At 39.5% G+C, this 25,087-nt stretch overlaps 1 protein-coding gene across 3 annotated transcripts in view; it reads left to right on the top strand.

Moving 5' to 3' along the window:
• The first annotated feature begins 2,598 nt into the window (after positions 1–2,598).
• Positions 2,599–25,087, top strand: part of sfswap (splicing factor SWAP) — a 56,767-nt gene continuing 34,278 nt past the window's right edge. The window contains exons 1-11 of one of the 3 annotated variants that reach the window (XM_079659863.1): positions 2,880–2,986; positions 4,031–4,174; positions 4,617–4,780; positions 6,987–7,118; positions 13,060–13,136; positions 15,196–15,418; positions 15,520–15,617; positions 16,202–16,364; positions 18,794–19,037; positions 19,328–19,480; positions 19,665–19,758. In XM_079659863.1, coding sequence (XP_079515989.1) covers positions 4,146–4,174; positions 4,617–4,780; positions 6,987–7,118; positions 13,060–13,136; positions 15,196–15,418; positions 15,520–15,617; positions 16,202–16,364; positions 18,794–19,037; positions 19,328–19,480; positions 19,665–19,758 — 1,377 coding nt within the window. In that variant the 5' untranslated portion in view covers positions 2,880–2,986; positions 4,031–4,145. Of the gene's footprint in view, positions 2,987–4,030; positions 4,175–4,616; positions 4,781–6,986; positions 7,119–13,059; positions 13,137–15,195; positions 15,419–15,519; positions 15,618–16,201; positions 16,365–18,793; positions 19,038–19,327; positions 19,481–19,664; positions 19,759–25,087 lie in introns of all 3 variants that reach the window. The other 2 variants (XM_079659864.1, XM_079659862.1) reach the window with 2 other exon arrangements.

A 25,087-nucleotide genomic window follows, 5' to 3' on the forward strand; every position in this document is an offset into this window, starting at 1 on the left:
AATCTAAGGTCTTCTTGAGCTCTGTCTATTGAAATAGAAGGTGTAATTCTCTATTTCACCTCGACAGTAGCTGACACCTGAAATTGTTTTTCAACTGCTGTAATGCCGGTAATTTGGCGATGCTGTCATTGATATCACCACTTTCTGTACTAAAGTGGTTCTCTAAACACGAAAAAAATACATAAAACTGCTTTCTCTACCGCCGTTTTCATTATTTATACACACACCGACTGTGTAAATGTGATGCGGGGTGATGACCTGGACAAGGAAAGTGCACAATCTAGTAGAACGAGTGTCTTCCTTGTGTCTGAAATGCTTTTTGAAGCGTAAAGAAAACAAATTGCACTCTCAAAGGAGTTGCCATTGCTTAACTTTAACATGTGTTGTGCTTAGCATGCTGCTGCACACTCACAACAGACTACAAGGTAAGCGGAATTTCCACTCAGTCAAGACAACTGATTTGAGTTCACCTTGAGTGTGAGTAAGCCTCACAGTCGCTTAGACAACAGAGCAGAATGGAGAGTGTTGGAGAGTGAGACAAATCAATACTCAATTAAAGTGTTTTTTCGTGCTTGTGTTTGCAGTGACAGGATTTAAGAATCATATTATTGAATTTACATTTTTATTATGATAATAATTTACTCGACTCTCACTCAATGACAATGAGTGCTTGGGAAATGTGTGTAATATGCATGCAGTACTTTCCTACACTCTACCTCTATTAAATGTGATTGTTATTAATGTGAGCACTTATTCAAACCCTCCGCTCCTTTGGCTGTGTAGGTCAGGAGCTTTTAGAATCAACTGAAATGGCACCAAGCCCTATTTGGTGCATTCACAAGCTCCTCTGATGTTCCTACTTCGCTAGTTGGAAGTGATTTTTCTAACTGTCTATGAGCTTCAACTTGTACTGTGGAAACAAATTCACCCTAAAAGGAAGATGTGCTGTATTTTATCGATCTGAGCATTTAAACAACACCTTTATATCTGGTACAAGTTTTTAATTAGGATTTCAGTGAACAGGAATTGCCCTGTCTGGGAATTTATCAGGATATTCTGACACCACCATGAATGCAACATAATTGGTATATCCACCCAGTGACTGGGAATACTCCAACAAGTAGGTTCTTTCTTGGTGAATACATTCTTCAATTTCAAGAAAATGTGGACAGTCGTTTTCCCCATACTCTTAATGACAGATAAAAAGACTCAAATGAAAACATTACATTATTGTCAGATTATATTTTTCGAAATAGGGAACAACTCAAGTTTATAATTTGAAATCATTTTCAGATTGAGAACAGGTTTGGACAAGCTTTCTCCAAAGTGCTAATCATTCCAAAAATATTTTGGCTACATTGCATTCATCAGAGATAACAATAGACAGTGACTGCTTCAATTCCACCATCTGTCCTGCCAGGTTTTTGTGTCGGAGATTATTGGTACAGTTGCATGCTTAAAAGGGACATGCATAGGACTGGCAAGGCTTGAAATGTTTTGCACCATGTTTACCTGTCTAAAAATACAACTGGAAAGTAAAGTTAATAGTTTATTCAAATGTAGGGACACAAATGAATTACAATCCATTGAGACCAAAACTTTGTTCAGATGTCTGTTACGATGAAAAAAATATATACATGTTTACTTGCCAGCTGCTTTTATGGTCAGTAATTTTCAATGCACCCGGCTTCTCTCATCTGGATAATTACATTTTGCATTTCTTCCCAAGTTTTCCTCTGCTCTTTAATAATCAGAAAAGGTACCAGTCAATTGAACTCACTGATTAGCTCTTCTTTACTGCACCATCACCTCTCTAGCACCCATATGTCACCTCCCAAAGTCTGAAACAACCTGGGTACCCTTTATGATCGAACCTAAATAACCTAAATTCATGGCTTCGAAGCAAAGGCATCAACATGTTCAAGACTGCCAATTAAGTTGAGTCTTATTGAGCCCAGAACACTACTTGCCTATTACAAGGATAACCTATTGGGGTTCCCACAAATATAGGCGACATAGGCATTTATGCTATGCCATAGTTATAAACACGATCTGTATTAAATGCAGAACTGAAATTTCTTTACTGCCTTTTGTATATTTAAAAATCCAATATATTTTTCCTTGAATCTTATCTTTTAAAATGTATCTCTGTGCCAACTTTAGGGGTCACAAGCCCTGCAGTTCCAACATTTACCAACTTTTCCAAAAAGTATTATCTGTCAAGGTTTATATTAATCAATTATATTAGTTGCCTACACAACCAACTGGCTAGACATATTTATATCAAACCTGATGCTTTATATTTATGTAACACAACAGATAATATGTTTAATATGACATAACACTCCACTCATTTAGTCACTTCATTAGTTCAGTTCATGGTAGAGTTTCCCTGAAGCAGCAGTGTATAGGAGCATGTTTATCAGCACATTCGACAGAAACCAATCACTACACTACTGTCCTAAATATCCACTCATATGTATGATTTTTACTTTTAAATAAAAACTGTAGACTGAAAGAAACGTAACAGATAAAGGTTTTTGTAAATTGTAATATTATTTATCATGGTAAAATTGTCGTAAGTGCGGACAGGATACGCAGCTGCATGTACTTGTTTCCAACATGGCGGATGTCGGCACGTAGAATTTGTTTTGGGATATAACATCACGGATTATCGTAGCATTTGGACTACGTGAAAGCTATTTGGTTCACTTAAATTCAGCACTTTACTGTTATTGTTGTTTTACCCACCTAGTTAATTCGTTTTCACGAGAAACCGGGAGATGCATCGTCGCGGAGCGGCAAAGAAGGACCACAACAACAAACCAGTGAAGAAGAAGGACGTTAGTGACAGTGATAAATACGCCGACCTCTTGGTGTTCGGCTATGCCTGCAAACTGTTTCCAGACGACGAAAGGGCTCTTTACCACGAACATGGAAAACATCTTATTCCATGGATGGGGGACAAGAACATCATGATTGATAGGTCGGTTGAATAAACTTAGACCGAAACATTATGCTAACCATCTATGCTGTCCGTTAGCCTGTTTCACAATTCAAGGGACCTCTTGGAGTTTGCCTTGCAGAAGCTGGAAATACCTGCAACTGGCGACTAATGTTTTACTTCCTGCTTGCTACTTTGTTATAGGATGTCATGAACTGATACAAATGATATCTGAAGTCACAACAATAACATGTGAAGATGCAAATCCCTGCCATACTTGGCTAAAATTAGCTGTGATGCTGAACTAATAATACACAACCAGTTGCCCAATGTATTAGTCACACCAGCTAAAACTAATGCAGTTTAATATAAAATGTATACAAACAAGGCTTAGCTACCAGTAAAGTAAAACAGTCTGAACATAAAGATAACATTGTACACTTAATACAGTTTCTGCAGAGCTATTTACTTGCATTAGTTTGGGCTGTGTAGCTCCTAAACCAGCAATAGTGTGTATTTTTGATACAAAAACAGAGATCTTTAAATCTCATAACCCAAAGAGACACAATTGTTAGCTTTTAGCAGGACTTTGCATTTTGACATGTTTGGGAGAATTTCCTTTGAAACTTTAACTTCAGGCATACATGATATGTATCGATATGGAGTATAAAACAAAGGATGTTACTTTTTGTTCTGTCCTTTTTTAAATTGAGTTTTGCAGAAAATGCCTATCTGTACACAAAACACACAACCTGGGTCTTTATTATGCGTTGCTTCTATCCTCAAGGCCAGAGCAAATTCTAACCAAGACTAAAGTTGCAGCAGTTAAGGTGATTCAAAATATCACAATGCCTATGTGAAACATTGGGGTTTAACTATCCAACAAAAGGTTTAAGAGTGCTTACAGCCTACCAAGTGTTGCTTCAGGCAATGTACCAATGTTTTATTGCCACCTCCATGCAGCACAAGTATTACATTAGTGCATTTATTCTTTGAATCACCTCGATCTGCAGTGGCCCAACTTGTGTTTCATTTGTACAGCCTTTGTATGTGTGTCTTTATCACATAACCCAGTTTTTTCCCCAGCAAGCTAAGCTAAGGGGTCCTGCCAAACCCCGAAAGCCAACTTCAGCACCCCATTTCTTTGTCTTCATGAAGAAACTGCAACTGAGAAGTGGCGTAGAGGGACGAACCCTGGAAAATGTCGTCCATTTGGGTTCTTACGGATAGGTATTTATGTGCCTCGGGTTTGTGTGAATGTAACTCTCTTTGCAGATGTAGAAGTAATGATGAGTGTTACAGGGGGGAATTGAACCCTGTGAGGTAAGACTCGAGTTGCTTTGTTTGTTTCTCTTTTTGTTTTTCCTTTTCAAGTAGGGATGTTGGTTTGTAAGACTTGTCCAAGAAGGAAATAGCAGCAAAAAGCTTGCTAGGTATCTTAAGAGCACTATCTACAATTAAGCCCAAGGACTTAATTGGTGCATTATTGTTGTCTGTAATTCTTTCCTTTTAAATATTTAAGTATACCTTCATTACAGACTTACAGAGGCATTTAGAGTATTTTTGATGTAAATTGTGGGTTATAGGTCTCTTTTTCTTGGTAAGTAGGTCCATATTGTGTACAAAAAGGCTTTGGAGACTTCCCTCTCTAATCCCGTTTATCACCCAACAGATACGATGGGCGTGGTCATTTACACGACCTTTCAGAGTATGACAGCGGGTCATGGAATACGTCCTACCAGCTGTCGGAGGAGGAGGCCAGGATCGAGGCGCTGTGCGATGAGGAGAGGTACCTGGCCCTGCACACGGACCTGCTGGAGGAGGAGGCCAGACAAGGTGGGCACGCTGTTCTTTTGACATTTCACACACAGTTATGGCACATCTCAGTCTTAAGCTTCTCTTAATAGGTCACTGTCAAGTCTTCTACGTGTTTGGTGCAGTTTACCCTCTTGAAAAGGGACTTGAAAGATCTACTGGACCTTTTAACTGGATTCCACTCCAATGACACAGCAACTGTTACTTTTTCATTCTTTTATTTCAGTAGTTTACCTGACAACACATTTCCATTTAGTTCCTGAATGGGTCTTTTAGGTGAAAAACCTTTGAGGACAAGAAGGATGCATTAGACAACTTGCAATAGTCATTACAATAAATAACATGCAAACAATACACTGGCACTGCTGCCTTATTTACGAGTATTTTACAAAATAAACTGTATGGTTATTAGGTTTATCAGTAGTCATGGTTTTTGACAGGATTACCCAGTGCCCATCGATCATCACTGCAAATCAACCATTGCTGTTAGTATTTTCTGTGTACATGTACTTTATATTCTATATGTGTATTCATACTAATCATGAACCAATCAAACATACAGAGGGAAGTGTATCTGCTTAAAACATGGCCCACAAGAAATGAGCTTCAACATATCCCTCTCTTGTTTGATTGCCATATGATAGTAAACTTTGCAAAAATATGTTACTTTCTTACATCCCTCCTCCAAATCTTTTTTTATCATCCATGTATGGCTCTACTTTTTAAAGTTTGCATTATCAGTATCTTCTCGGCAAGTCAGTGTTCGTATAAGTGTGCTGAAAACGTTTAAACTCAGTGTCCTTATTTAAGACTTTTCCCCCCAGACTAACACATCACAATAAACCTACGACTCGTCTGTACAGCCAGAAAAGCAATTGCTACATACTAGGGCTGTACCCGAATATTCGTTCGTCGGAGTACTATTCGGGTTTCAATTTCGTTAATTGGATATTTTTTTCTTTTTCTTTTTCTTTTTTTTTGGCAGCCGCATTGAATTTATTGAAATCTCCAATATCAACGTAAGAGCTTGTTTCTCTTCGGGGGGTGCTAACACTTAACCATAAACGTTATTGTTTACTTTCTCCGTCTTTATATGTAGATATGACTTTTCTCCGTTAATTTCCGTCACGTTGTTTCCATAGCAACAACAACTTCCTGTCAACAGCGCTAACTCTCCTTCAAAATAAAAGCATGTCCATACAAAATAGGAAGCCAAACCAAATTACACTTAAGACTTATACAACTGCAACGAAAGTGACACAATGCAATATCCTTTTCAATTTCAAAGAACACAAATTAGGTTATATACATTAACAAATAACTATAAAACAACAATACTGTAGAATAATGAATGCCGTGAATAAACCGAAATATACGTACTGAGGCGGTTCGCTGCTGATTACTAATTACTACGCACCCCACCCCCCGCGGGCCGAATATTCGCTGCTGATTACTACCGAATATCCCGAGCCCGAAAAATGATATTGGGGACAGCCTTACTACATACTTCAATCTAGGCTTCCTAACTAAATCTATTTTCCAGGAGGAATTTTCGACATCCCCTTTTGAGACCCGTTCAGCTTTCCATCTCTTTAAAAAGGACTGACTTTGACTAAGAGCTGCACTGCTGCCATTTCTATGGAAATCACTTTCAACTCTTTGATGCTTGCATCTCACGTTTTACATTATAATGAAACGAGCTGTTTTGATGACAAAGCACCCTTCTAAAAGACACACTTAATGACTGTAATTGAATTTATAAGCCACAGTTTTATGTGAAATATGGCGTCTTGTGCCCAAACTGACAGGACAAAATGAGTCCGTTAATGATTTTTGTCACACACACACTGCAAAAGGTTCATCCCCCAGGCTGGTTTGCCCTTGAATTTGGAGAACTGACCCCATTCACTTAGGCTATTACCCATCTGTCCATGGAAGGGACAGCTGGAAAAGCATTGGAAATATTGATATTTTTTGTGACAATTTTGCCCTTGCTCCTTTTAATAAAGATATAGTTCGCTATGAATTTTAATAGAAAAGGGGTAGTCTCTGGGGCCATGTATATTTTTCTCTCTGTCCTCTCTTATTATCACCTTGTTTTTACAAGATTAAATGAACCGTCATTGCATTGAAATAGAAAATCACGGTGTGTTCCTGCTATCTGATTAAAAAAGGATGACCAACAACATCGTATTGAGTGTATCTGTCTGTTGCTTGTTTTCCACAGAGGAGGAGTACAAACGTCTGAGTGAGGCTCTGGCAGATGAAGGCACCTACACAGCAGTGGCCTTCAAATACAGCGCTGACTACTACGACCCCTCTCAGCCCACTGAGGAGGAGGAGGCTAACAGAGAAGCCGGTGAGAACACCAAACACTCTCAAACTGGCCTAAGCATTCAGATACAAAAAACTGCTTTTACTGGTAGATCTAGTACTGCAAATATCAAGGGATTTTTTTATTAAACCAAGTTATTGGTTATTCAAAGTAATCACATCACTGTATACATAACAAAGAATCCTTAAGAACCCAGACATCTCTGTGATTCTATCCTTGACACGATTGGGGTGTGATCTGTACCCTGTCTACATTTCTAGCTGCTTCACTTTTTTTAATTTTCAGCCGGATATGAGAAAGTCCTTTCTAATCCTTTTTTTTCCTTTCTTTATTTCTTTAAACTATTCTAATCCATGCGGCCATCTGCGCATACACGTTTTCCAGGGGGATGAATTGATTGATTGAATTTCTGGCTGCAGAGCACACAGTGAACTTGTGTAACATATTTATGTTTAATTCAATATTACCCAACATGACCATAAAGGTTTATTATAGCTATTTGTAACATCCATCTATCGAGCTGAGGTTGTAGACACAACGATTTGATCTGTGAACACTGGATTTTGGCCCATTTCTGTTTTGGTTGTCATCCATTGATTACTGACCACACACACACACACACACACACACACACACACACACACACACACACACACACACACACACACACACACACACACACACACACACACACACACACACACACACACACACATATACACACACACACCTTTAAATATTTGATGAGGAAATAGCTGGAAGCACTTTGTCCCGTGGCCTGACAGTTAAGCAGACTAGATTCCTCTCTGGGGAGACTGCAGAGCTGAATGGAGAGTGTGAATACACCTGCCAAAGCTCCAGATACCAGAGATACCGTTTTACACTGGTCATTAACATTTTAATGGTGGTTTAAGTTGAGCCCCTGCTATATATCCTTTATTTAGCCAGGTAAAAGGCTCATTGAGATTTAAAATCTCTTTTCCAAGAGTGACCTGGCCAAGAGGGTACAAAGTTACAACAGATAAAACACAGACATGACTTGAAGACACATACAGCTGTAAAACACAAATAAAATAGCACATTAGCCAGTCAATATGCAAATTAAAACAAACTATTACAAATCATTCAAAACTGGCAACATTTAAAACGATTTTAGGACATACAAGCACTCACATCTACCAATGGTGTCGTGTTCTCTGTCCTTTAAGATGGACCTGAATTACCCCATAGTGATTAAATCTGAGAGTTTCAGCTCCTTCTGTTCATTGTTCCAAGCTGTGGGGGCAGCATATTTAGAAGCTGTTTTACCCAGTTTTTTCTCACTGTAGGAACCAGCATCTGAATAAAGTCTTGGGAGCGCAGGCCATATAGACTTTCTCTTTGACACATACAGTGGGGCAAAAAAGTATTTAGTCAGCCACCAATTGTGCAAGTTCTCCCACTTAAAAAGATGAGAGAGGCCTGTAATTTTCATCCTAGGTATACCTCAACTATGAGAGACAAAATGAGAAAAAGAAAATCGAGAAAATCACATTGTCTGATTTTTAAAGAATTTATTTGCAAATTATGGTGGAAAATAAGTATTTGGTCGATAACAAAAGTTCATCTCAATACTTTGTTATATACCCTTTGTTGGCAATGACAGAGGTCAAACGTTTTCTGTAAGTCTTCACAAGGTTTTCACACACTGTTGCTGGTATTTTGGCCCATTCCTCCATGCAGATCTCCTCTAGAGCAGTGATGTTTTGGGGCTGTCGCTGGGCAACACGGACTTTCAACTCCCTCCAAAGATTTTCTATGGGGTTGAGATCTGGAGACTGGCTAGGCCACTCCAGGACCTTGAAATGCTTCTTACGAAGCCACTCCTTCGTTGCCCGGGCGGTGTGTTTGGGATCATTGTCATGCTGAAAGACCCAGCCACGTTTCATCTTCAATGCCCTTGCTGATGGAAGGAGGTTGTCACTCAAAATCTCACGATACATGGCCCCATTCATTCTTTCCTTTACACGGATCATTCGTCCTGGTCCCTTTGCAGAAAAACAGCCCCAAAGCATGATGTTTCCACCCCCATGTTTCACAGTAGGTATGGTGTTCTTTGGATGCAACTCAGCATTCTTTCTCCTCCAAACACGTCTAGTTGAGTTTTTACCAAAAAGTTATATTTTGGTTTCATCTGACCATATGACATTCTCCCAATCCTCTTCTGGATCATCTAAATGCTCTCCAGCAAACTTCAGACGGGCCTGGACATGTACTGGCTTAAGCAGGGGGACACGTCTGGCACTGCAGGATTTGAGTCCCTGGCGGCGTAGTGTGTTACTGATGGTAGCCTTTGTTACTTTGGTCCCAGTTCTCTGCAGGTCATTGACTAGGTCCCCCGTGTGGTTCTGGGATTTTTGCTCACCGTTCGTGTGATCATTTTGACCCCACGGGGTGAGGTCTTGCGTGGAGCCCCAGATCGAGGGAGATTATCAGTGGTCTTGTATGTCTTCCATTTTCTAAAGCTGCTTACCTATTGCAGATTCAGTCTTCCCAGCCTGGTGCAGGTCTACAATTTAGTTTCTGGTGTCCTTTGAAAGCTCTTTGGTCTTGGCCATAGTGGAGTTTGGAGTGTGACTGTTTGAGGTTGTGGACAGGTGTCTTTTATACTGATAACGAGTTCAAACAGGTGCCATTAATACAGTTAACAAGTGGAGGACAGAGGAGGCTCTTAAAGAAGAAGTTACAGGTCTGTGAGAGCCAGAAATCTTGTTTGTTTGGAGGTGACCAAATACTTATTTTACCAAGGAATTTACCAATAAATTCATTAAAAATCCTACAATGTGATTTCCTGGATTCTTTCCCCCCCATTCTGCCTCTCAGAGTTGAAGTGTACCTAGGATGAAAATTACAGGCCTCTCATCTTTTTAAGTGGGAGAACTTGCACAATTGGTGGCTGACCAAATACTTTTTTGCCCCACTGTATATGTGCAAATGTAGGAGGGAACCAACTCAAGCAGAGATTTATAAATAAAACCCAACCAACGGGAAAGTCTGCGAGCAGACAAAGATGGCCAATTAGCAGCAGCATATAAAGTGCAATGGTGTACTCGATATCCACATCCAGTAATAAATCATAAGGCACAATGGTACACAGTATCAAGTAAGCTCTTTAGGCACTGGTCATAGGCATTCATGTATGTAGCAGGTCACCATAGTCTAATACAGGTAAAAACGTTGCAGATATCAAATGTTTCCTTGTCTGAAAATAGAGGACAGGATTTATTTCTGTAAAAGAAACCTAATTTTATTTTTAGCTTTGAAACAACATTTTCCATGTGTAACTTGAAAGACAAGTTCTGTTCAATAAGAACTCCCAGATATTTGTAAGTAGTGACCCTCTCAATGTCAGTCCCTTGTGCAGTACAAATCTTGGGTAGAATAGATGGTAACTTTTTGCCATTCAAAAATATAATCACTTTGGATTTTTCAGCATTTAATACCAACTTTAGTTGATATAAGTGGGTTTGTATGACATCAAAGGCAGACTGGAGGAAATCTAGACTTTGCTCTATAGAAGCGGAGGAACAATAAATAACAGTATCATCTGCATAAAAATGGTAAGAAGCATTTGCTAAATTATTACATAGATTATTTACGTATATGGTAAAAAGAATCGGTCCTAATATGGAACCTTGTGGCACACCCTTTGCTATCTGGAGGAAGGAAGAAGAGGACCCAGAAAATTGGACGCATTGGGTTCTCGCTGATAAATAATTTAAAAACCAACCTACAGTATGCCTAGATAAGCCGATACTGTGAAGTCTTTCCGCCAGGATGATATGATCAACTGTGTCAAACGCCTTTGACAAATCAATAAATAGAGCTGCAAAATACTTTTTACAGTCCAATGCCTCAATTATGTTGTTCATCACTTTAATAGCAGCAGTTGTTGTGCTGAGTTGTTTTCTAAAACCGGATTGGTGCTCTGACAAAATATCATTTGTGTCAAATAATAATTTAAGTTGTTCACTGAGAAGCTTTTCAAGGACCTTCGCTACAACACATCATTTTGAAATTGGCCTATAATTATTAACAGAGTAAAGGAAGAACATATGCAGATTTCCATGTTAGGAATCTCATTGTTGGAAAGAGTTAAATTCAAAAGATAAGTAAGCGGCTCAGCTATAAAGTCTGCTGCTAATTTAAGAAAATGAGGAGGAAGTTTGTCCGGACCTGCCGATTTGTGTGGATCCAGATTCTGCAATGCTTTATGGACCTCTATCGCCTCGATAAAAGTGAAATTGAATGGCTTAGCCCCGGGATGGGATGGAGGTGGTGAGGAATCAACGTTCTGTCCAGGGTCCGAATGTAGGGAATCAAACAAAGAACCAGATGAAATAAAATGTTCATTAAAGCAGTTGAGAATGACCGATTTGTCAGTGAGAGTTTGCGAGTCTGCTACCACTTTTGTTTGCTGATTTTTGTCCTTGATCTTTTAAGTCTTTGACATGATCACACATTCAAAATCCTGAACAGTCAGTCCCCCACTGCAATGCAAACCTGAAAGAACGTGTTCGGGCTGACATATATGACAACAATTGATCACAATATTCATCCAAATTGTCTCCAATTATATCCTGAGTGAAAGCTTAAAAAAGCCAGAAGGTTAATTGCAGTCAAATGTATTATCAGTTGTCACTCTGTTCATGACAATTATTGTAACCTTTTGTGTAAAACCCAACACTGATCGTTACCATCATTTTACAATACAGACAATAATTTCATATCCTGATTTAAAAAAAAATCTAAAATTAGCTGAATTTATTCTCAATTGACATACTCTACCTTCACTGAAATATCTGAATCATTTGACCTATGTGGGACTGTGGAGTGTTTTGTTTACCTGTAAGGAGCTTCTGAGTGCATACTGTAGCTTTTTAACAGTTTGTGATTCAGCCAAAGGTTGAATGGAAAATGTGCTTTTATTTAAAAGTGGGAGTAAATCCATTTACTAAAGTGTGATAACCACTGAGATTTACATAATATGCCACTTTACAATTAGAAGCCAAACACAAGCTAGTCGACCATGATAATGATCCTGTTATATAAGTGAGGAGGTTATTTAAAGAGAGCGTCCTTTTTGAAATTGGGGCACAGTTTGGAAGTACATTACCTAATCACTTAATTGAAGTTGAGAAGGGGACATTAGATCTAGTGAACACATGGGTATTTTGAAGCTTTTAGGCCACGTCTAAAACATCTGGTATCGAAACTGTACCCCATGGCACACCATACACTACAAGCCAAATTACATTTTTAGGAATTGTGGGAAGGCTGTCTTTTTTTCCCCCCTGTAGATGTTATGTGTTTAATTCCTATCCTTCCTTACGGCCACGTGCGTTGCTTCAACGGAGACGCTTCCCATTCACTTTGAATGGGGTGACGTCAGGCTTTGCCGAACTGCATTGTGGTTCCGTCGCTTTGTCTCCGTTGCTCGCTTCAAAAGTTGAGAAAAGTTCAACTCTTCAAGATTCGACGGAAGCGTCAGCCAATGAAATCATATGCCAGTACAAGCGCTAGCCAATCAAACCGCGTGCTTGTGTGTCCAGGGCGGGAGATAAATGTGATTGGTTGTTGGTCGCGTGCCAGACACGCCCACCGGTAAACTTCAACACACGCTGCCGTGTGGACGTGCCGTTACTGTGCAAACTCCCTGTAGTACAACATTTAAAATGGTAATTCAGTTTCCATCTGTGCAGATAAAGGTAAATGAAAGGGAATGAAAATATCTATCTGTGGTACATTTTGTATAATGGATGAAATGTTGAAGATCATGGGGTTCGGCCACTCTTAAATACTGTTTTAGCCATGCTTTATCTGAAGTCACTGCTCCACTGGGAATATATCCAGCAGGGTATATTTACATGTTATTACTAAAGAGTTAATCTTCTTCTTTGTGTCTTAAATCTCTTCACATGCTCAGAAGAGGCGGAGGCTGAGGAGAGTGAGGAGCCGTTCGTCGCTCCCCCAGGGCTCACTATCCCCCCCGATGTAGAGCTGGTGAGTCTTAAATATCCAGATGGTGTATTGTTGTTTATGCTCTGTTGTGCTCTTATACACAGTAAGAATACTCAACATATAAACGTGCATATGTTCAGTGGTTTTGCACAATAACAGGAACATTTAGGCAACTCGTGACAACTTCCAAATCAACTTTTTGGATGTTAACAAGGGCATGAGGGGAAAAGCCTGGCTTTCCCCTTATTTAGAAGCGGATTGGTTTAGGCATGTTCTTTACTGAACAACATGAACATTACTTAGCCTATGAACATCATATATACATTCAGTATGTGTATATAAACATAACATACATATATACAATCCCATAACAGTTTAGATTTAGCATCAGAAGGTCTAATAGAAAAACATTTCAGAAAAATCTCGGAAACTAAAACTGTACAGGGTTTCCATGAGATATGGTTTGAGGTGTTGAGCCACCCTGACACATCTCATCATTAGATGACAATCCAATCAATAGCAATTCAAGCATTTCTATGTGAACCTGTTCTTTTCCCCCTTCAACTGAAAAGCCGATGTCATTAAAGTGTATTACTTTTTATGTATTCCCACACCTCTGCTACAAAACGCCACATATGTAGACATATATCTCTCCACATACAAGCTTTAAAATCATACAACATACAATGTTACTAACAAGATCAAACCATTTAAATTCATAGCTGTTGCTTTTATTCTGGTGGTTTTCTTTTGTCAGACAATCTTCCCTCCCGCACCCAGAACCCCCAGTGACCCCCTTACACTGACACTTTGTTATGCATGAGGAGAGAGACAAGCTTTAATGCTATGGCATGTGTATACTTTCAGAATATACCAAGCTGGTTCCAGAACAGCCATAACACACACATGCATTCATACACTGCATAACAAAGAGGCTGCACATGATATGCATATACTATTACTGTCTACTCCCTAGATTGTCAGGAGATATCCTTCTCAGAATATATTTCTATGTAATGTGTCTTTGGTTATTAGAACAAGGGAATTGCATGTCAAAAGTCTTTGGCCCAAATCTAACCTGTACATTGTGATGCATCTTGGACAACTAATTAAAAAGGATATTCATATAAACAAGTTGAATGCGGTACACATTGCATTCACTGTTTGTATTGATTTCTCTATTAAACTCAAGGTTTTTACGAGATAACCCCCATTGCCCACTGCAGAAAATACAATTTGTCAAAAGAGAAATTAAATGCAACAACGGTCCTAGATCAGATTTGGAAATGAAGCCGCGATCAGTGGTTATGCACTTCGGTTAACCTGGCGAGATTCTGTGCTTACAGTACATGAGATAACACAAGGCAAATACTGGCAATCCTATGACCGTTACACGTGAGTTATGTCTTGCTTTAGCGCAGCAACACAAGCTCAGTTATACAGGCGTGTCAGAAGATGCTTTTCTTGGGTATGTCCCAACATAAAACACGTATTAAACGCCCCCTTTTCACCTAATTGCTAAGTCCATAAAGCGAAAGGCCCTTGTATGTCAGGAAGTCCTTGGCAGCATAGAACACAATAATGTGCAGTTACTGTTAAACTGGCATCTTTTTGGCTGCTTTCCTGAAAGTTAGTATTTATTGTGACTTTCATCATGATGAGATATGTGTGTTCTTGTTTGAAAATTGCGGCACTTCTCTGCACTCTCTAGGTAATGGCAATGATTAATCATTAAAAGCACAGAAGGGGGACAATAATGAATGAATAATGGACTATTTCTTGTTCCGCTGAATTCCACCTCATGTGTATTTTAAGAATGAATGTCGGCACAATGAACATAAGAGTGCCTGGCAGGAAAATGCCTCGGAGCCAAAATGGCTTGTGTCCTTGGTTTAAAGAAGCCATTTATACACTGTGCCATGCATCCTAATGTTATGTGCAGCTGTCTGGTGCTCTCACGCTTATGTGAGGTACACCTGCTTATTTTTCACTTTTGATAATGAGCTTCTACATTGCTTCTACAGATGAAAAATTATCATAAACTAACATATATAGATGTCAGTTTATCACTCGTGCTAATTCTCTGCCTTTTTCTTCCTAGCCTGCAACCATCAAGACCCATAACATCATCGAGAGGACGGCCAACTTTGTATCTCAGCAGGGGGCTCAGTTTGAAATAGTCCTGAAGGCCAAGCAGTCTGGCAACTCCCAGTTTGACTTTCTCCGCTTCGACCATTACCTCAACCCGTATTACAGACTCATCCTGCGGGCCATGAAGGAAGGCCGATACAACTTCCCCTCCAAGAAGCAGGAGCAGTCGCAGGGCGAGTTACACAACGCAGTCACTGAAACCATCTGGAGGTGTCAGAAAAAGTTCCTACACCCAGTGTGCTCATTACTTTGTCTCTTGCATTCCTCGCTGTAGATTCCAACTCTGATTCAGATGATGATGGGGATGGCAGTTACCTCCATCCCAGCCTGTTCGCCCCTAAAAGGTGCTCTCGCCTGGAGGAGCTTGTGAAGGTATTATAAATAGAGTGTAGGCCACCCAGTGTGGAGCCTTACCTGTTGGATCAAGTTTAAATCGTCATATTTATCTTTTTTAATTTAGGCTTTCTTAACTGGAAGGCCACCACTGCCATTTAAATTACATGAACATGCTTTTAGTACTTCACATGCCCATTACTGCATTCTCTAATAACTATTCTGTTTCCCTGTCTTCATGCTGTTAAGTGTTTGTGTTAGTTCTTTCATGTGCATTGCCAGCACAGCCATTAGTCTTCACCAGAGCAGCAAGAATGGAAGTATGTCTTTTGATAGAAACATAATGAGCTCCTTTTTAATAGCAAGCTGTCTGATAGTTGCCTCCCATCAAGAAGGCTTTCTACTTTCAAATCGGCTACTCATTTTCTACTAAGGATTCACAGTTTATATATTAGTGGGTTAACTGCTACATTCTGTATATACTGCACTGCAGTTCATATGTTATGAGTTTAGAGAGATTTCAATGATTACTGTAAAATGGTCGTATCTCATGTTGTGTGAAGTGTCTCTTAACACAATGTGAGATAGACTGTTTGAATCTTCCCTTATTCTTCTTCTTCCAGCCTCTACATGTAATGGACCCCGACCATCCTCTGGCAGAACTTGTCAGAAAAACCCGACTGGAAAGGAATGGCGTGGTACCGGTGGTACCGGTGGTTGAGACCAAACCAGAGGAAGTGCCAGAACCAGTTGCTCCCAGCGCACCAGCGCAGTACACTGCTGACCGTGAGTATATAGGTTTTCTTTGTTGTTTTCTTTAAATGATCTAATTGTGATCACGTTGGGCCTGGTATTCTTTATTTTGATCCCTTTTTGTTGTTTTGCTCTTGTTTGAGCAAATTAAAACTGCATTTTTGCTGAGCGTACTTTGGACCACAGAAAACTGGCATTTCGCTTTCCCTATTTGAACATTTCTTGATGCTCGTGTTCTGCTACTACTGGTTGATCAATACAGCTCCCCACTACTAAATGCTGACCACAGTCTTTAATCAATGCCAAGGCATTTTCAACATCTGTCAGCGAAGGTCTATTGAGCATAGAGGTGAACAGGGAAGGACTTGTTTTGGTGTGTGCCAGATTATCATTTTGCCACAGCCTGAGAGGTTTCATAACCGGCTAAAAGGGGATCTAAACATAGTGAATTTTTAATTTAATTTAAATGTATTCATATTACATGAAAGATATAAACCCAAGATCCTGAACTGAATTGTAATAGTAAGACCCTTAAACACAGAGGCAAAACTTGTATTAATATAAATGACAGGCCAATGGAATGCCTTTTATTCTTCCCACATAGAAAGCCACTATATGCAACGTTATAATTTCTAGAATGAAAAACATAACCATCAAATACGAAATAATGCCTGTCGCTTGTACTACGTTCTGTTTGCAAGTCCATATGTGAACCCATCCACGATGAGTCACATCCAGCCCCTCTTCATGTTATTTATATAACTTCCACTTCAACACATTTATGTATGACTCCATCCTCTCCTGAAACGGCAGCTTGAATAAACCCACAGTCATCGGCCCCTTCTAAAGTGTTAACTTCTCCATTAATGCCATTTATTCACCCCTGAGATATTTGTGTAGGGCCTCCTTTGATCTGATATTTGCTAAAGAAATAAGACTGTTAACAAATTGGTTGTGAATGACCTCGTTGCTTAGTGTCGTTAATATGCATTATTGCTCAACACGGGGGCTGCTAATCTGCCCATGCATGTAGCTACTTGATACAATGAGAAAGCCTCCTCTTGTCCTTTCGAACATTTTTTTTGTTATCATGATGTTAATACAGGGCGTGGATAATAAGCTGCTCCATTACCTCTTTTGAATTGGATTGCCTGCCTTAATTTAGTGTATTAAATCTCTTCCACAGACACTAATGGATATAAGCGTGCTAAAGACCTCACAATAACAGCGGCTCCAACTTTCACATTAAAGTCAATCTATGAAATATGTCTTACCCTCCGATCATCCATCTATCTGACCATCTATTTATCTCACCGACCATTAAACTCCATTTATTTTTTAACCTTCCACATCTTACGTCTTCATCCCAATATTGTAACACCCGTCAAGTTTGTAAATGAAAGCTTCTGCTGTCGTTTTTTATTTTCCTGACCGGCGGAAATTGCATGTGTCATTAATGTCAACCAGCTCAGTGACTAATGTGTTAATATCACACTGTTCCCACTTTGACACTGACGATTCATTGTGTCCCTGTCCCTGTATTGCCCCCCTTCCTCATGCCCTGTCTCTTTTCAATAAAGAGACTCTGTAATGCTAACTGATATGAGACATGACCCTTTCACACACCTTGATTTATATTCTCTCACCTCCGCTGATTTAAATACATTCCTGCAACACACGTATTCAACTTAACATAGAAACATACTTAGACAGCGAACAGGACAGCGTATGTAAAACAGATACAACACACACAAGTGTCAACAACTGAAGGCCCTTCACAACCATATAATAAACACTTCCACACCTCTAATCTCTTGACGTTTAATCACAACAACCACATTAGATTTACAAATAGTGTGCATGTATATTGAGAAAAACAAAGAGATAATTCAAGGGTTTGGGGGTCCACTTCATAAGGGAAAATGTCTCCGCGTTCCTAAAAGGCTATGATCTATTTCCAACTTTTCTTGCCATGAAAATATTATTTCATCATCATGACTGAGCCCGAATGTGGCATTTCTGTTATGTATGGGCTACTAAACAAGACTGATTTTGACAGTTTCTATTTCCAATTGCCGATGTCTTTTCCCTGACCCGTGGATGTTTTTCTCCAAGGTTGAAATAGATGGCAATAATGGAAAGCCTCTGAAATGAATCAGTAAATCACCCCTTTACTCTTTGTGAACACAAATAACAGTTCCTTTCAACCATACAGAGAAACATCCTACACAATAGAGCATTACACATCACAAAGACTATTAGTGTTGAGATCACCGTAGAGTTTAAAGACAACTGTGACACTCAACAAAAACAAAACATATGATCCTCTCAAATCTTTTATGTATTGAATGGCTGTAGCACTATATAATGCAGTTTGTGTCCACATGGATTATGCACAATTTCAATTTTCGAAAGGTCACTCTACATGATACTTCTCTTTTTCTTTACTTTCAAAACTGCAGCAATGTACTATGGGTACTACATGCTCCCCGACGGAACGTTCTGCCTGGCCCCGCCTCCCCCGGGGATAGATGCCAGCTCCTACTATAACAGTATACCCTCAGCTGTCATGGCTCCCCCTATGTCTTCGGAGGCTTTGCCTAATCTGGGAACTACCCCCACGCCTCCTGAAAGTGTCGCAATGGCACCACCTGCTACAGCCCCCTCTCAGGTCCCCAGCTCTGCTGCTGTTGTACCAGAAATCAGGTAGGAACTAATACACATCCCTGAGGAATACCAGTTTCTTTCGTTTTAGTGACATTCAAATGGATTAGTTAGTGCTTTTGAAATTAGTCCCGATCATGTATTGATACATTAATTTATTTGGAGCTCCTGGTCAAGACAGAAACTGATTTCTAATGAGCTAATTTACATTTTTAACTAAAAAGCTTTATTTTTAGTGTTTGTTCTATGCATAGGGTATGATGAATCAATTACTTAAAGTAAATTGAAATGACTTTTTTTTCTTTCAACATCTTTAATTTGCCCATAAACAGTTCTAAACCTGAAGCTCAAGTTTCCACACCAGCGCCACAAGCCATCATCCCCCCACCACCCGACTCCCAGCCAGTCATAGACAAGCTGGCCGAGTACGTGGCTAGGAACGGTGTTAAGTTCGAGGCCGGTGTCCGTGCCAAGAATGATCCACGGTAAGTGTTTCTCACCAGAAATAAATCTGTTGCTCCGGTCACATCTCGGTTTTAGAAACTCTTATCAGTAACTTTACTTTAGATATTGCAGAAAGCTCTTAATCATCCATTGGCTTATCTTCTATACAGTAAGTGCTCACCAATCATTTTATAAAGTATGTGTTCTTCCCTCTGTCTACTGTAGGTTTGACTTTCTGCAGCCTTGGAATCAGTACAACCCCTATTACGAGTTTAAGAAGAATTACTTCATGCAGAGAGAAGGAAGAAGCGCTCCAGAGGTATAAGTGTACAGCTTTACTTAATATTTCTGTCCCCAACTTGACACCTTAAGTAAAGGTACTATTCTACACTTGAATGTGTTTGATACAGTCGACCAGTACCGCTTCCATACTGCCAATGAATTCTTAATTATATGGTGAGCATCCTGCCAATGCTTTATCACAGCTCATATGAGTGATCAAAACTCCTACGTTAAACCCTTAATAGCTTGTTAAAGCTTGCCAAGTACCACATTAGTAACAACATTAGTGTCATGGATATTGTTGAAGAGGAGTTTTTAAAAGTGGGCTAAGTAAATGTTCAGTAAGAAATGTCAGGGTAATTATATTTAAATGTTTTTCATTTTCTTTATTAGTATAATATTTAGATTCAAAATATCTGTTAAGAGAGTCTTGACAGAGAAACAGACTTTAAATAGAATGGCGAAAAAGAAACAGCCATAACAATTCAAACAATTGACATCCAACATTTAATTAGCATCCCTAAATAGTCTTCTATAAGGGAAATAAAGAACAAGAAAATAATTCTGCCACTGATAACCATATACTGTAAACCAAATTGAAGGATTTGTAGCATTATTTGCTTGACATTTTTGGAAATAATCATAATATATTTATATGTTATCTTAATGCAATGTTCTATACTCATTTCTTTACTATATGCAGGGGTGCAGATAACTGGTACGCAAGTATGCATGCGCGGCAACAATCTGAAATGCGTACCGTCACTTGTGTCACAAAGCACATTTGCGTACCGACGTACTTGTGAAGCTTTTCCAGAAGGTGGTTAGATCACGGACAATAGTCGGTCTCCGTGTGCACAGACAGGACTGCTGTTAACGTCGGTCTGTACAACGGGATTGTGCCAAGATTACGCCAACCGGCTGCGGAGGGAGTCCCCCCCACTTCACTGGAGAACTGCGCTAAAACAGCTGATCACAAAGTTCACGCTCTGTGTTCACGAAGTACTACACTAGCCGCCCCCCCCCCCCCCCCCGGTCGACTTACCTGAAGTAGCCTACTCCACTAGCACCCCTGCCCCCCCCCCCCCATGTTCGCGATACACAGGGCTTCATCAGTTAACTTTGAGTGGAGCCAGAAGTTGGAGTACTCACTCCAGGTACTCATCTGAGTGCCTCACTGAGAAAGTTATGTGCACCCCTGACTATATGGTCTCAAATGCATTGCTCAGTGGATGTTCGGTATTAACAGATGAATCTCGCAGATGACCTTCACACGTAAGAAAAACAATGTTCTCCCATTTGCCCGCTCATCAACCTCACTGTTCCTCACACCTGTATGTAATTATGTTGAACAGCATTTGCAGCCAACGTTTAGACCTGGGAAAAGGTGGTTCAAGCGTTCACTGCACTTACACTCTACCTTGAAATTAGCTGCTTTTTGTTGCTGATAAGCTAGGACCTGCCATGGTAAAATTAGAGGAATAACATATTGAAATGACGGATGAGAGAGATACAGAGAACAAGAAGGATTTTAACCGGATGTGTATTTAAAACAAAAATGTAGTTTTTAAACTTGTCATCCAGCCTCTCTTTGCAACTATCAAGACCTTTGAGGCTCAACATTCTGCCATTTCAATTTGCCTCCGTTGATTCTGCAATATTATTGAATCGAATTGCAGATTGCTGCATCACCTTATTTTTTAAACAAATTAATCGGTTGACTGCCCATGTGCAGACTTTTCAATTGTACTTATTCAGCAAGGCCAGTGCTGCAAAAGCACTACACATGCTGTCTATCATTGTCCATAACAACTGAAATCCAATGATGCAGAATCTTCAGATGTATTTTTCTCCCTTTTTAGGTTGCGTACAGCATCAGTGGTCCCTTTTTGTACTTGTAATGTTTCAAGCAGAGTCCCATACAGGATTAGCGTATGGTGATCAGCGTTCTTATCTTTGTATCCTTTTAGTCAAATCAATTTACTGTCTGAAAAAATCCCTCTTGTTTTTCAATACAGTATTGGAAATACATAATACATAAATTCAGTAACTTTGGAAGATCCCAAATTTATTTGACTTATAGTGATTGCTGAAGCCTCGTATTCCTTAACTTTTCGAACATCAAAGCCTCTTTGGTAGCTTCAAAACAACTCTACCCAAGGGCAACTCATTTAATTTATGTACAGACGCAAGGACGAGATACCTCATAATTCTCCATACTAGTGATGAGTACAGTACAGTTCGCCAAGGACCCTTTAGAATCTGATATCATGACACCTCAGAAGATGAATGGACTAAGAATATTGAAGCATATTCACCTCAAATCTGAGTTGTTTATCATTTGTTTAAATGCAGTTCATTTTGAAGTTTCAAGCCAATCTCAAGGTTATTTATTCTGATAAATAAACTGGGTTATAGTTGGGTTTTGCAATTTCCTATAATGTAGATCCTTTTAAGAAACTAAATATATGAATGGCGGTTTACCACTAATCTTCACAGTTGGTTGTTGGTTGTAGATAAATGCATTTGAAGTTTACTTACTGAGAGCAAACTTTTATTTACCAGAATGTTCCAGCTTTTGTGACTAAACTATTTGAGTGTTCAAAAGTTTATACAGGCTCTCCCACGCCACCATCATCCCCCAGAATAAGGAATACATGTGATTTGAGCAGCCAAATAGCGCGTGGGTTATAGATGAATAGTTGTTTCTTTTATTGTTATGCCAATGTATGCTGGCTTAAATTCAAGGTTTGTTGAGTCGGAGGAGAAAGTGAGAAGTAAGCAAAAAAGTTTTGCGAGGAGCACATTTGTCTTCTGACGGATCAAATCTATTAGCTTGTCAGAGTGCAGAGGAGTGTGGCCCATTATGACACGGCTCCTGCTGCTCCAACAAGCCGCTGCCTGGTTTCTCCATCAAGGAAGCTGCCTCCTGTTTGTGATTTGTGCCGTGGGTAATGGGATGCAGATATCGCTGCTGTCCGTCACTGCTTTTATTTATTTTTTGGTAGTTAATGAAAAGCAAGAAAGGACTGAAATTAGTCAAAGCAAACTTCAGCAGGATTTGGGGTAACTGCTGCATTGTAGAAACATCAAAATACTCTTTAAACGTCAATGGGATTTTTGTATTTGATTTTGGAGTAATGCTGGAAACACGTTTATGATACTTACACATTCTTTTCTGATTGGCTTAGAGTGAGTTTCTGGCCGTTTCTCAATCGCGAGGCAACTGGCTTCCAAGACAATATTTCAATGATACAACGTCATCGAGTGCTGCTGAAGGACTGTTCCAATCTCCAGCATACTTGGAATTCCACCGAGGCCGCGTCCTTGGTATGGGGGTAATTTCGAGGCTGCACATGGGTAGACTTTGCGTCCTTAAAATCCCCACAATGCTTTGCGCACGGACCAATTTCCCCAAATCTGTGGAGGAAAATGTAAGGCGGGGCCTCTCATATGACACACACCTGCACACTTGCTAGCCTGTTCCACTCTTCGTTTTCCGAATGCCAGGAAGGATTCTTGCCTAGCTTCTGAAGGAAGTGACTCGGAAGACATGTGCTACCAAGCAAGCATCCTCGCGATTGAGAAACGGCCTCCTTCTGCGTCTTCCCCTGTGCCCTTTTGATTTTACAGTGTTTTTGTAGGATTTGTATTCTCCAGGGCCTCGGTAAAGTGCTTTGACTGTTGAAAGCTCTTTTCAATGACCGCTTCATAGTAGGAAGCTTCCTTTGAAGTGTTCTTCAAACATGGCAACATATTCCGAGGCATTGTCCTCATCACCACTTTTTCCCTTTTATTCCATTAGCGGTTTATATTTGGGATGGATGCTGAGGGCATGTGATCCACAGGTGTTACTACAGAGGGTTTCTATATCTATAGGTTCTATAAGGGCTCTGTGAAGAGGGATGGGTCCTACAGTGAGATATTAGAGAGCCAATTCAAGGGGGTTGAAGCTAACTTATTCTTCTTCTAAATAGTATTCAAAAGCAAAGAGTAAAAACTAATAAAAAGAAAATATTAATACTGCAATAAATGAATCTTGATCAGATGTATACAGCACCATTCACTGAAATAATAGCATTCTTTTTATGGTCACATGACTTGCAACCCTCTCAACCCCTCTACCTGTAGCTGTTAAAGCATGTTTACATGATTTAACCTTTGATACCATAAAGAAGCAGGCTTGTAAACTAGGGCTGCTTGATTATGGCAAAAATCATAATCTCGATTATTTGGGTCAATAATTGCGATTATTAAATGCGATTATTCATTGACTTTGAAAACATCCATATATTGGAGAAAAAAAATGTGAACAGTATGTTTTTAACAGTTGATTACCCTGAACTTTAATTAAAAATTATTATTTTTTTAATAATAATTTAAAAAATATAGTTTTATTTCGATTACGTTGTTTTCGTAATCGTTGCAAGCCGTAATCGTGATTAAAATATGATTAATTGAGCAGCCCTATTGTATACATTAATAATCAAATGTCACATTACGCATACAAACATCTTTCCGTCTTTCAGCAATCTTCACCCAGTTTACAATAAAGAAGTGTACTGTTGCAATGCGTACAAATACACCATTTATTTTAAACATATGAATAAAACATGTACAGTTACTACAGCTGCTGACTATAACGTAACTTGCTGTTTAGAAGATTCATATTTTGTTAAATTATAGTCTTGTACTGCTCATTATTTTAGTTATTCCCATCGTTTTTAAACAAGATCCTGTCTGTATGCAGCACATGTCTTGCCTAAATGTGGTAATGTGTTGAATTATATATATTTCTATCCCTCACATTGGCTTTAAATAGAAATGACATTCAAGTAAAGGGTGTTTTTTCCAGTCAGGTGCGAGAGGAGTGCACATTGATGCAGTCAGGTGCTGCACAGCTAACCTAAGATGCCCCTTCAAAGAGTGGGCTAAAATGTGGGCCCTGTACAAAAGCTGTACAACAAAAGTTGATCATTTCCCTTTCTGCTTTTTTTCTTACTTCCCAGACAGTTCTCATTTGTAACATTAAAAGATTGGATCGACTCTAAAGTGTCTTCTGATGCTTTTAATGGTCTACTGACCTTTTCTATTCTGCACATCGTCCACTATAGAGATGCTAAAAGCACTGAAAAACCTCCATTGATCACAGCCAGACGTCTGTGTTCTCCTCAGAAACACTTACTGTAGCGGCAGCGAGACAACTTTGGAGGTGTAAACTGCAAGGGCTTTAAAATGTGGCAGAGTGATGATTAGAATGCTTGAATGCCACAGCTTAAGTTTGATTGGAAACTTTTCAAATCCATCTGCCAGTGATGTTCTAAAATAAAGCATCTTTTACTCCATGGGTTTGTGGTCGCTCTTTT

Source organism: Notothenia rossii (genome assembly GCF_949606895.1).
Source record: "Notothenia rossii genome assembly, chromosome: 11".
NCBI lineage: Eukaryota > Metazoa > Chordata > Actinopteri > Perciformes > Nototheniidae > Notothenia > Notothenia rossii.